This window comes from Aythya marila (assembly GCF_965140915.1).
Source record: "Aythya marila genome assembly, chromosome: 7".
NCBI lineage: Eukaryota > Metazoa > Chordata > Aves > Anseriformes > Anatidae > Aythya > Aythya marila.
This window is the reverse complement of record NC_139048.1, coordinates 7,288,475-7,302,334: the sequence shown is the minus strand read 5'-3', so window position 1 is coordinate 7,302,334 and position 13,860 is coordinate 7,288,475. Positions and strand designations below refer to the sequence as shown.

Genomic DNA, 13,860 nt, shown 5'->3' with positions numbered 1-13,860 from the left:
CATCTCATCCAATTTCCTAGCAATGCACAAAAGCAGAAGGCTAAAGGAAACCATTCAAAGAACACACTGTAGGAAAATCTGTTTTTTACACCATATGCAGAAAATAGTGGCAAAAATCCATTTCAGCAAGGACTGGCTTTGCAAGTACATCGTTAAGCACGTGGAACTGAAGGCTGGTACTCTGCCTGGAGCCTAGGCTAGCATGAGGTAATTTCTGACAGAAAAGCCAACATTAGCATGCCATCAAATCAGCACTCTGCCTTTCAGCAAGGTCCCTACCGGAATACCTGTAATCTCTCTTCAAAGCCAAACTGCTTTTAAACCCCAAATAAAGCTCAACCAGAGCTGTTCCTCACTGCCCAAAAGATGAGATGTGAGGCATTAAGTTAATTTGTCTCTTGCTCACCACCAGCTGCATCTTCAATAAAGCTCAAAAACTGGGGCTACGTGCCAACCGCAGCTTGTTATCTGGCTAAGTGCCGCCCACCTTGACCCCACTGTTCCTGTTTTCCTACAAGATCCCCATAGCTGAAGACAAACACCACTCGTGCAACAAAGCTCATACGCTTACGGGGCTCCACGGAACAGTAGAAAGGCTCAACTCCACCAGCCTCTGACCTGGTGCAGCACCATGGGGCACTGCTCCCGGCTCTGCTCACCCCACCACTGCCCAAGGAGTCTGCCAGACGCCAGCAGTTGGCTTTATCCTCCTCAAATACTTGCACTGAGAATAAAAGCTGAAGACGTGCTTATTAAATATTTCAGGATTTTTAACGCAGCATCGGAATGCGACAGGACCAAAGGCTAAAACCAAACAACGGTAAGGAGTACACCGATTACAAGCCTGAAAAGCCTTAAATGAACTGAAAAAAAAAAAAAACAAAAAAAAAACATCCATTTGTCAAACACAAGTTGCAGGGGATACAAACAACGACACCAGTGAACAAGCCTGTGGGTTCCCTCCTCTGAGGGTGTACGACTCTAGGTATTTATCAAGAAAGCACAAGGAACTTTCTCCATTTCAGGAATCTGAGTAGGAGTGGTCAACACAGCAGTGACCAGAACGTATTTGTAGAAGATCTTTAGTAAGGCAGATCAAGTCAGGGGAAATTGCTCCTGTTTTACGTACTTTTTTGAAGAAGCTCATAAAGATTGGCAAATTAATTTCCATGATGAATCTTGAAGAGCTTCTCCTCCCTGCACTGAGAGTTGGAGCACAGGGAGAGTAGAGTCTAAGAAATGTGTGTGAGGGGAGCTTTTAGAGCAGTTCAAGCCAAGGAGATCCCAAACTTCCAGAACATCCCATTGTTTTCTTCCCGCGTTGTTCAAACTAAATTGCCCATGCTCAAGCTGCCCTGGAAAACCTTTGTAGTTCTGCCTAGCTGGGGCTGAGCTGCTTCCCACAGAGCTGGTAGGTGATTCAGGGCTCCTAAGATTACAGCCAGGAGGAGGAGGACAAATCCTTTAATTGTATAAAATCATGAGATTAAGACTAGCCCTCTCCGTGGTTCTCTCTGTTAACGGAGATCTCTGGTGCCCAGAAACAAAATGTTTACAAAATTCTAGGGGGAGGAACAGGAAAAAAAACCAACAACCTAGGAGCAGAGCCAGACACACCTTTCCCTTCTGTGCCTGCACACCGCGGGGAGTCACGGGAGCTCTCTGTGCTCCCGAGGGAGCTAAATTGTCACCTTGCTCTCAGCAATTGTCACAGAATTACACTCACGCTGGGTTAAACATTTGGGAAGAGATTTGTAGAGGAAGTTACCTGAATGCAGAGGTAAGGCCTCAATTTCCTGACAGGACACACATGGTTTGTGTCCTCCCCCTCGCTGCCACCTGAGCTAAACTGCACAATCCCAAGTCGGCTGCCTGGGGGCTGCCGGCCTCGCTTCTAGCAGCGGCCTGCACCGAAGTAACGCACAGCCCTGTGCTCCAACCCCACCTCCTTCTTCTGAATTAATTTCTGTGGCTGAAGTGTCATCAATTAGTTTTGTTACCTGGAAATTTCTGAATCCACCTCTGTTTGTTCACGTCACAGCTTTTGCCCACAACCCCTCCTTTGGTGACTAACTTCAGTGGCCTGCTTGGGGCTAGTGCCTCGTGAGCACTTCACTCTGCCAAGAACCACGTTGTGTGGGGAGCCCTGCTTCAGCCCCTGACCAAATCCCACTATCACATTAGTGTCTAGGTCAGGTTGTCACTGACCTGGTGGGCACACCAGGGTTTTACTCAATGAGCTGACTTCTGAGGTACCATTCAAACTTATTTTCAAGGCTGTGCCTTTTTCAAACACGTGCCCTTCCTTCTCCAGGAGAACAGGTGTGCTTAGCTGTAACTCGAAGTGAATAATGATGAACAGGGCTGTTAGTATTAACAATAAATATTACTCCTTCAGATTACAAAGTTCCACAATGAATCCTTGCTATGCCTTTGTCACTAGGGGAATCTGCTGAAAGCTGCACACTGCTTGGTTAGCACAGGCAACTTTAGGGAATAGTGTGGTGCAAGAACAATAATTTTCCCAACCAGTGCATCCAGGAATCTGTTTGTGCACAGAAACCACTCCAGCACACAAATAAAAGCACAGCAAACAGGGACAGGAGGGAGATTTGCTTCAGCATCGCACTGCTGATGCAAACTGAACTGCTTGCCCCAATCTACAGAGCTGCCTAATTAGAAAACTAAGTTGTCAGATGTGTTAGGCAAACGAACTTCCTTCTGATGGCTGCTTCAAACGAGCCATGTTTCAAAACAACGCTACACACCCTGGAGTCAGGAGGCAGCCCCTACTAACCTCTGCACCCAGGAGAAAAAGATAAGTAATTGCACTGCAACACAGTACAAAGCAGCTTGGTTATTTCCACTCCTCCCTGCTAGCCCAACAGATGCATGAGGGAGCCCCAGCACCTTCTCTCATTGGAAAACCATCCTCAGTAATGAACCTTTCCAATTAAGCAGGTTTACACCAGTGACGTGGTGCAAAGAAGCCCTTCAGCACTGCGAAGTCTGGCCCTTCACATTTGTTTTAATGCTTTAAACAGATAAATTAAAGTGAAACGCGTCTTTTAGGATGTCACTGAATAGGCAAGCTGAGAAATAAATTGAGCTTCACATATGCTTTTATAACACATAACAACTGTGACTGTCAACACAAGATCCTTTTCACTGTCAATTCACCACGCATTCTGCAAGACCTTGGGGCCTGCAATTATTTCATTTCCTTTCTTGTAAATGCAATTTGCACTTAGTTTGGTGGAATAAAAGGTAGACTAAGGATGGTAGGAGTTGCTGTGCTTTCTGATTAAGGTTATCTGTTCAAAATTGTTGAAATCCACAAACTACAAGTAATATTTTCAGGAACCACCTCACCTTTCTGTCAGGGTGAACCTTTCTGCCTTTCTGGCAGTTCAAGAAAATGCAATGGCATCATCCCTGTCAAATTACTTGTTGAACAAATCTTCTTTCTGATTAAATTAAGATGAAGATCATCTTTCTTCTAAGGATACTTTAATGAAATAAAAGGGGAAAATACGTATAATTGGAAAAAGCAGTCTGCTTTTAAAACTCAGCGTGAATCAAGTGAGACTGCAAGGCATACAAAAGAAATTGGGCTCTATCCATTCAAAATTAAATCATAAAGGTACTTAAGAGTGAAGTAAATATCAGGTCATAAAAATAGATGTGAACTGAATTTCCAGCTCATGTGTCGTGACTTACTCCTTTGAACTACGTAATGGGGACTTGCTAGAATTGATACTGGTGGCATTTTTGAACTGATAGAACGGGAAATCAGGGGTTTAATTAGCCAGGATTACAATATGCTGCTGATCTGTCTCATCTCTTTCCTTCTCTTGAAGTGACAAACTGACAGACGTCCTGGAACTGAAGCAAGCACACAGCTTCATTTCAAAAGCAGCTTGGTATTGTTATAAAGCAAGCCAATCCTCCACCGGATCCATCTGAAATAAATACTTCTGAAGCAGGTTTAACTCTTTGATGCTTACCTGGCACTTTGGATCTTCATTTTGTTGTGACATATTGTCTGTGCAAATACTGTACACTAACTGCTTTTTTTTTTCCCTGAAGAATCTTTATCTTGAGATTTAAGAGTAATAGCCTGCATTCATTTTGATCCAACAGAAACTGCACAGCTGCACAGAGACCAATATGACTTAAATGAATCTATTTTTGAAAAAAAACTGTGCAAAAACTTTTTTTCCTGTGGATCAAGAGTTAATTATATAATTTCCTTCTTCTCTTCAGGATATGGAAAAAAACCTTCAACCTTGCTATCCCTCAAAATCTTGAGTTCTTTTTTTGTGGCAGAGAAGATGAACTTTTTTATGAGCAACATTCACAGATTCTACAGGAAAAGAGCTTTTTTACACAGAATTCAACTCCTATCTCCAGGTGAGACTGTGAGTTATTTGAGGAGTCACTGATAAACAGCTATAGATAGTACCTTTATCCTGTTAACCAAAATTGATGTAAAATCACTTTCAGAACACATCAGCTAAACAGATCTGGTACTGAAATATACCTAGAAAACCAGATGCTACTTACTGTGACGTAGCCTTGGAACCTGCAGCACCTTTAAGCTGGTTAGAAACAGGACCTGAATCGGATACTTTGGTACTGAATTCTGTCTCCAGATCTTTCTTGTTCAACGCCGTTTGTGCAGCACTGGCTTCTGAACCTAGCACAGGCTCAGATTTTGATTCTGATGTGGCCAAGATTCCAGTGGGACCTAAAACCCAAAGAAAGTTTAATGCTTCTGTTGATTGGTGTAGAAACAACAGGTAAAAAGAACAGAATTCAAGTCACCTGCAGAAGTCAAAATGAATTTTTAAAGAGCATCGAAACACCTTATTTGCAGCTTCCCTTCTCTCAGCCTACCACTATCACAGCCTGCTAAATCGACACAGCTGTGCACTTGATCCCCCCACTTTCTGTGGTTGTAAGTCCTGCTGTCAACACAGCACCACCAAGTCACTAATTGTCAGTGCTCTCCCTGCGTGAAGTCCAGCTGGGGTGAGAGGTAGCCCACCTACAAAAAATGTTTTCATACTAATGAGTAATCAGTGAACTGTCTACCTACAAAATCCCAGATGAAACCATTCACTGACATTAAAACAAGGCACATCTGCATGGAAGATGGAATGGACTTACACTTGCACAGACGGCATTTCTAGCCAAGGAGAACATCAACAGTTTCTTAGAGATGATGATGCAGATATCTTAACAACTGCAAGGCCCTTGCTCTGTAGAGGATGTTAATTCAAAACCGCAGTCCTAACCCCATTGCTCTGGTTACCATTACTTTCCAGAACATTTTCACAGGAGGCTCAGGCTAGTAATGCTCTAGTACCAATGTCTGAGCTCCAGCCAAGACAAAGGCATCTGTGTGTATGTGGCTGCATTCGCAGAAAATCCTGAAAGAGGCATTTCTTGGAGAAAATAGGGATGAAAAGCAACAGGAATAATGGGGACGTGAGTCAACGTAGAAGTAGGCAGGGCTCTCCATAATGGCTGAGACAGCAATGGTCTGGGAGAGAAAGTAAAGCTTCAAGAGTCACTTAATGCAGGGGTAGGAAGATGCCTCTGAAAGAATCAAGCCCCTTACCGCCACTGTCCTGGTCAGTAGTCACTTTCCGGCGTCGCAGAACTCTTTCTAGCTCTGTTTCACCACTGTCTGTCTCAAGGGACTTCAAGCTTCGGGAACTAGTGGATTTGTTCAGCGTTTCCTATGGCAAAAAACAGGTTTGAAAAGCTGAGTATACATTAAGCCCTGCCAAACACCCCATATGCCCAGCATGAGAACCTTTTAACTCTGAGAAAACAACCGCAGCTCTAAATCAGAGTGCAAAGCTCTCCCTTTAATACAACAAAGAGCATCAGGGCCCTGGCTACCATTCCTCCCCTTACCTAGGCTTTCCCTATCTATGGATTAACCATATTTACCTACTTTAGAGGGTTGATACCAAGCTTAAAGATGCTGTGGATCACCAATGAACAAACTTCAGTGTTTGCAGAGAACTACCACCTTCCTCCCTCTTAAAACTTAAAGGATCTTAAAACACTGTCCATTGCCTCTATTAGCAAAAAGCCACATATTTCACAGTTCCAGCATGTTTTGCACTTGAGTGTGTTTTTGTGTTGTGCTTGGGTGCACTCCCATCTGTAGAAGTCATCATGTACGAGATGCAACTGCAACATTACTATATCCTATAATGTGATCTGGCATAAATTTGAGCCTATTTCCATATACTGGATGAAAACTTAACTGAGGAGGTATGTTATTAAGGAGCAGTGTGCTCCCTATCTGTGCAAACATACATATCTGAAAGCAACTTGAGCAACTGAGTTGCTCCAACTCTGCAATTTCCAGAACATAAATGTTTTGTTTGTAACAATTATATGGAGGTCTACATGAAATGCATAATTAGCATAGTAACAACAAACGTTTACTCCATCACATCCCACCCCCATGTTTGTTGTCCGACTGTGCATAATGACTGGTCTCACGAACAGACTGGAATTGGATTTTATATAGTATGTCTTATACTGCAAATATCCTAAAGGGCTCACAAGCAGCAAGCTAGACACAGAAGTACAGTGACTGTAGGTCTCTTTCTGCTTCCTCTGAAGTACATAATCAAGTCTCCCCTGATGTCAGTGGTACAGTGTCAAAGTAATAAAACAGCTATTAGGAAACGAAAGGACCTTCAGCAGGGCTGTTGAGTCCACACAGGTCCAAATAGCACACCATAGCAAACCATGGATACACTTACGGAGTTCCATTTAAAACAATCTCCACATCACATTTTATTCCTTTTCTATTTACCTCCATGTTTAATTATGTGTCCCTCTAATTACAGCGCAGCATTAAGGTCTGGTAGCTCTCTAGATCATTTCTTCCCTTCTTATGCTGCTTTCACATGACTGGAGAACAGTCAATTTAATACGTCCTTGGTCCCACACTCATTATTTAAAATCACTGTTAGCTATTATCATCGCAGTGGCTACTCCCTTCGCTGTATCTTGCATCACCCAAAAAAATACTGAAGCTAATTTTTAAAAGGGATATTTAGGTGCTATCATGGGTGATCAGATAAACAGTCCTACCTGCTGTGGAGTGGATTTGAAGTGTTTTGCTTTGATACAGGCAGAATTTTACCATATTTCACATCACAAAGGCAAAATTTCACTTGACATACCAAAGATGCACTTCAGCTTTAAAAGCTTTGGGATTACAAAAATCAGGGAGCAAGAACTATGGCTACTTCTGACTGTTCCATACAATGTTAGCACTTGTGAAAAAGAAGCAACCAGTTAAATAAGCAATGCAATGTATGAGTTAAGAACAGAACAGCAGCCAGCTTAAGCACATTACTTGAGCAGGCCCAAATACAAGCCTAATGTCTCTGTTTAGCGACAAACAGGTATTTGGAGAGCTACTCAGAATCTGTTTCTTCTGCATATAAATACAAATGGATTATAGAGCTCTTGTTCCATTTAAACTATGTCTATGCTAAGATGAAATTTGATGAGAACTCTTCATCTGTGCAGTCCAGGGGCTTTACTTTGGACTACATTTATGCAGGTGCCTTTCCCTCCCTAAGTATCTCTACTGTGAGTACTTGGAAAGTTTCCGAAGGTCCTATGGCAGGTGCAGAATATAACAGCCCCCCTAGTGGCAGGAACGTACAAACCTGGAGCTGAATTAACAGGTTAGTTTTCTCCAAATTAAACTCTTAGCAAGACAAAAAACATTCTTACAGCAGGACCAAAGTCGAAAGTGGAGATGTTCAGGGGATTCTGTAGAGAACCGCTCTGCAGCTTCAAACCAAAATACTAACACATAACTTTTAAACACTTATCTATTTCACACAGCAAGAATGCCAGCTCAATGCAAAGACAACACTGAAATATAAATTGCACATTTTCTTACCAGAATCCCTTTTAATTCTTTCATTGCACTTTCAGAAGGCTTTGGTGTCTCTGGCTGTAAGCAAACATAACAAACACAGGTTAAAAAAACATGTGCTTACTGATCTGGCCCAACTGAAATGGACTGTGACAGACTTTGCCCTTCACCAGACATCGCACAAGGGTCTATTGCACAGGCATGCAATTGTATCACCTTCCCGTGCTCTCTCCTCTCACAAGCCCATGGGTAACATTCAAGCTATTTGCTTATATAGAGGAAGGGAAGAGTCTTAGCTCAGATGGTAAATCCCAGCCTACACATTGGGAAAGATTACACTTTTATGAAGACAGCAAGTGGTATTTTATAGCACTAATGCATGAATGTGGCTAGAAGTATTGCACAAGAGGAAGAAATATTGCTAAATACGTTTCTTGATCTTTCCCTTTAACCAATTCAGTTATTCCCTCTGTGCTTTTTCTTTCTCTGCAGCCATTTATTTACAACAGGTTTGCTTTCAGTTCCTTTCTGTGTCAAAGAAACTGGGCTTCTACTTACTTAAGTGAGTTGGTCTCACTTTTTTTAATTCAGATTTATGCTTCCCTAATTTATTTTATTCAAAATCAAGCAAAGCAAAAGAGGAAAGCAAGGCAAATGTATTCTTCTGTATGTTTTGTAGAAAATCTGATTTATTTTCAATATAAATTACTACGCTCAGTTAATAGCATTGCTTTGCAATTTATTCCAAACCTTTGTTTTAGGTCTGCTTGACTGGTTGACTGGTCTCAGGTGAACTCCCTTTTTAATTCTGTCCATCATTTCTTCAACAGCTTGTCTCTTCAGATCTGTTACTTCTTCACCTGTTCCAAAATCAAAGAACATATCACATTCCAAATATGAAGTAGAGGAATATTAGAAAAAAAAATATATTAAACTGATAGCCTCTTTGACAGCTTGTTTGCCAGACACAGCCAGCCATTGTAACCATGCACTAGTTTCAATGATGAACTGGCATTTATCAATGTTTAGTTATACTCCCTGCAGTAGCCCTTCCTGACTGCACATGTGATGCCTGGTGCTCACACACTTTTTGGTGCTTATTGCTCAATTTTGTTAAAAATGTAAATGATAAACATAAATATATAATCTTAGTTTTCTCTGAATAAGTAGGCTGTTCATGGGGTCTTCCTTAAAGGACCTCTATCTTACCCTCAGCTTTCCCCACAACGAGGGGCTAACTTACACTACATATACCTAAAAGCTGTTCCCATTTTCTATGTGATGGCAGGAGCCAGCCGTTTTATCTCTGTGTGGGAACTGCAAAAGCTCAGAGTCATAAGGCTGAGTACCAAGGACTGAAGAATATGGCCCCCCTGTTTGTGTTCATTGTGGCTCAGGAGACATTTCCACAGCTTCGTTAACACAGGACAACCTGATCCTGGCCTAGCATGGCCTACAGGCAGCCTGTTACAGGGCCACCACGTTGCTTGTATTTCACATGGGCTTAGGAACTTTTTCTGAAATGCTACCCACATTTCAGACCAAACTAAAACCACACGTTTAATAACATCACGTTGAGTTAAAGGGCAAGACTTAAACAGGCTGATTTTCAAGAGATTCTGTATCAGGACTGCAAAGCACTCAGGTGGAACTAGAGGCTGCGTGATGAACCTAACCAGTACCTGTTAACTTATCAGCCCTCTGGGGAACGTAACAAAAGACGCTTAATGTGACATGCTGAAAAGAGGAAAAAAAAAAAGACTACTTAAAAAGAATACACGGAGAAATATGGTTGATGCTATTCAAAGCTACAACATTGTACCTTATATAACGGGAATTTTAAATAGACTTTTGCTCTCTCACTTGTCAGAGTACTATTGATGATTCATAGAAATGTGGTTTCTGTATTGTAATCCAATTTAATGTCAGGCTTTAATTTCACAAACAGGCTGTTTCGAATATAAAAGCTTAATTGCTGGTATGGGATAGAAACCACTCATTCTAAGTCCTTCAGAAGGGTCAAAACAAGCCTCGGGGTGAACATAATAACTAGATCAACAAATAACTTTCCCCTTTTTTATTTTTATTTTAATAAATATTAAGCTCTATTAAGAGAGGAAGCAGTTCATATATGATTGAAGAAAGGTCAGAACTGTTAAAGTTTGCTAATAATGAAAGAATAAGGTTTTGAGAACTCATTGTAAATTTCATAATATTTCCTGCAATCACTGTTTGCAACAGTCTCAACAAAGAGGTGTAATCAAAACACCTAAGATGCTTCAAGGTAAGGAAACTTGATAAATGAAGGCAACATAATTGAACTGTTACTGAAAGATAAGATTGACTCTTCATCAGGGATCTTGGTACAAGGTCATGTCTCTCAATTTACCCAGACCAGCACCCTTATTTCTCCCATACTGGTAACCAGTTCCCAAAGGTTCCCCAAGGAACCTGCCCAAATCCACTCCATTCCTTGTTCCCTCACCTAACTAACAGGAGTGGTCACGCTTCCTTTCCCCCACTTCCTGCTTGTCGGTCCCATCCGATAATCCAGCCGTGTTTGCAACACTGCTGCCATCTGCTAACAGTGATCCTTCCTTAACAGTCATACCCTACACCTATAATTTCAGCCTGGTTCCCTTCTGCAGGCCCCTTCTTTGTTTAAGTGGCACCAAACGAGTTAAGCAATTCAATGCAAACAAACTCCCGCTGTTCCAGAAGGAAGAGAGAAACAAAGAGGAAAACCTTGGTTATTTAACTGGCAACACTTGTCTGACTAGCTCTGACTCTTCAGGCAGGCATGATCACTCGTAAATCTGTACTTAACTCCTGTTCTCAACCTAATAAGTTTCCAGCTTCCGTTAACAACAATGAAATGCAATTTCAGCTGTTACTTGGCATGCAGAGCCACCTCAGTGCAAGACTGTTTTGTTTTTAGTTCTTTGGTGTTATTAAAGGATTAGCATTACGGTCAGCTTTGAGTGGTAATTTCAGAAGATATGAATCGAGGGATGAAAACTGCAGCATTTAAAGTAGCCCTGTAGAAAGGCTTTGGACAGGAGAACTCACAAAAAAGAAGCCATTCTAAGCTGGAAACTTCCCTATGATATCCAGTGTACAGCCTGCACTTCTCTTAATGATTGCTGGGTTTGTTCTTCTGCTTCTTCCAGATAACCTGTGGATGTGCAGAGCACTGGACGTGCTGTAGCTGCAGCTACCTGGCTGAGCCTCTCAATGCTGTTGCAGTGTAACTGCTGCTGATATAATACCTAGGCTGCAACCACATTTCTGGACTGCAAGGCATATGAATATGCTGGGACACAGACAGTAATTGTTATGTTGGCAATTGCAAGCATTTGTGTAACTACCTGCACCCAAAGTTCATTTTCACTAGCTCCGTCTGTATTATCTAGTGAACAATCCACACAACTCGAGAAAGGATGAGCCATACCTGACTCCTGCTGAGGAGGTTTCTCCTTCTTGCTCACATTGGTGTTGGAGTGAGATCTCTTGCGAATCATTGACATGAGAGACCTTTGAGGAAAATGAAACTGCAGATTGTCATTCTGTCCTCTGTTACACACTGCTAGAATGAACCCTGAACATGACACACAAACAGCTTGCTTATACCTGATTATACAGCTGCTTACAAAAGCCTCATTTAACAGTTCTTGAATGCAGATGTATGTACTGAATTACCCCCCACAATGCCTCCCATCAAAATGCACCAGAGAAATTTATTTCTTTTTAACAGACATTAGGCACAAATCAAAACACTTCAGATTTGAATATTAAAAGACAGTGTCTCATTGTGACACATGACAAATTGAAGCTGTTCCAGCATAAAAAGAAAAAGGGAAGGAAGAGCTGTAGATGTTGAAGTGAAGTATTATTCTCCAGAGGACACTTAAATATGGTGATCAGTATCTCCTCACCAACTCCAAGTTTGTAATCTTCTTACAGTGTCAAATAATTATCCCTTCACTACAGTCAAAACGTAGAAGTCCAGACAATGAAATGATTCATCTTAGAGCCCGAGTATAAGCTCCTACGTGCAATGAGCATGTTAGTGGGGCCTATCCCTCCCCAGCGCTCCTTACGGAGCCCAGTGATAAGGGGTCAAAGCTCTCTCCCAGAAAAAAAAGCATCCAGTGCCTAGGTTCTGAAACAACCTTTGCTCACATAAACTTCACAATACTTGAAAGAAATACTCTGATTTAGCTACTACGGGGCTTAAAATGCATAGTGCTACCCATCCTAATTGTTAAAGGACCCAAGCTTAAAAAAAACAAACCACCACCACCCCCAAGCTAATTCACTTTCTCACTAATATTAGTGAGAAAGAAGCAGGCAAATCAAACGAGTTAACAAAGGTAAAAGGAGCAAAAGATGGAACACAATTGTTCAGAAATTGTTTAGACTGGGTTTCTACAAACAGAGCACCATGCACAAAGGGTTGAATTCTGCCTACTAATCATTATTTAACCCAGCAGTTAGCAAGACTCCGTGTACATACTTTCTATTACAGTAGTGCATTATAGTAAATATTTTATTTAGGGCTCCACATACTTGGGCTTAGTGCCCGACACATCATATTGGTCGGTTGTTTTTTTTTTATGGTCCTTTAAAAAATTCAGTCTTAATTTTGACAATTTTGCCCAAACTGCTTAATGATGTGGTGTTTTTTTCTTACTTTTTTGTTTTTAATTTTTGAAAACAATTGTTGGAACTGAAAACTGCATTTTCATCACCAGTATCTGACAGGAAGGGGCACACACTAATAATCCAACATATCCTTTGGTTCAAAGGGATATTCTTAGCTGCAGCTTCAGACAAGCACTTCACAAGTCTATAATTGCAGCTATCAGGTGAACAGGAAAAAAAAACTCCTACATTTAGAGGAGTCAGGTATCTCTCCTCCTCCAAAGTCACAGTCTAGACAATTGATTAGGCTTGTGATGGCAGACACTGTTCACGAATGGTCAGGGTGCAAATCTGTTAGCAGGTGGGACAGGAGAGCGTCCAGCTGGCAAAGTGGAAGAAATGAAGTCTGAGGCAAACAGAGAAAAATCTTTTTTTTATTTAAAGACAGGTTTCTTCCTTGCATGTAAGCTCATGTGATGTATTCTGCTTTAGCAAAGAACATTAACGCTTGACTCTTGATTTAAACACTTACCGTATAGGGTTAGGAGGTGGTGGAGGAGGAAGAGGAGGAGGCGGAGGTGGGGGAGGAGGAGGGGGAGGATTTTCAGACTGGTGTACTCGTTTTTGAAGTTCATCAACTGTGCAAGAGAAATGAAAAAAACTAAGAGTCAGTTCTCTGATTCTCACATCTACTCTAAAAGTGATTCTTATGTCTTACAGCAAAAAAAAAAAGCTACTAATTAACCAAAAAACCTAAACTACTCAATTGCTAGGAAGTCCAACTTTGGGTAACATCTTTTCTAAGACAGCTGAGAGAACTCATAGGCCTGCCTAGACATATTCTTAAATTTAGCTAATGTAAAGCTCCAACACAAAACATCTCTTCCAAGCAACACTGCCAACAAGCTTAAAATATAATACTGCTCTTAAGGATATGTTTCAAAAAAGCATGGTTATACATGTAGTCTTATCTAAGGATATGGATTTTGGCCTCCTCTGACAGGGGTTCAGATGCTTTCCTTACCAGCTATCATGAACTAGCACCTGCTCAGCCCTTGAGCACAACAAAGGCACATCAAAATAAAAAATAGGCCCTCCTTATAGTGAGACACACACACCAGTGCCCCTTTTAAAAAGCAGTTTTAAAAACAAAGCAATAAATAAATAATTTTTCTCATTCCATTTTACTAATTTTTAAAACTAGGAAAGAGGATACATCTTGGATGAATATGAACGATTTTTTCATGTAGAAACCCATTCAGATGCACGTATCCAGCTGTAAGACT

General features: G+C 41.3%; 1 protein-coding gene across 3 annotated transcripts in view; it reads right to left on the bottom strand.

Moving 5' to 3' along the window:
• SHTN1 (shootin 1) overlaps positions 1-13,860 on the bottom strand; it is a 59,754-nt gene that overhangs the window by 5,297 nt on the left and 40,597 nt on the right. For all 3 annotated transcript variants that reach the window (XM_082764294.1, XM_082764295.1, XM_082764296.1), the window contains 6 exons: positions 13,107-13,212; positions 11,382-11,464; positions 8,681-8,790; positions 7,955-8,008; positions 5,627-5,747; positions 4,567-4,750 (listed from right to left, as the gene is read on the bottom strand). In XM_082764294.1, coding sequence (XP_082620420.1) covers positions 4,567-4,750; positions 5,627-5,747; positions 7,955-8,008; positions 8,681-8,790; positions 11,382-11,464; positions 13,107-13,212 — 658 coding nt within the window. The remainder of the gene's footprint in view (positions 1-4,566; positions 4,751-5,626; positions 5,748-7,954; positions 8,009-8,680; positions 8,791-11,381; positions 11,465-13,106; positions 13,213-13,860) is intronic.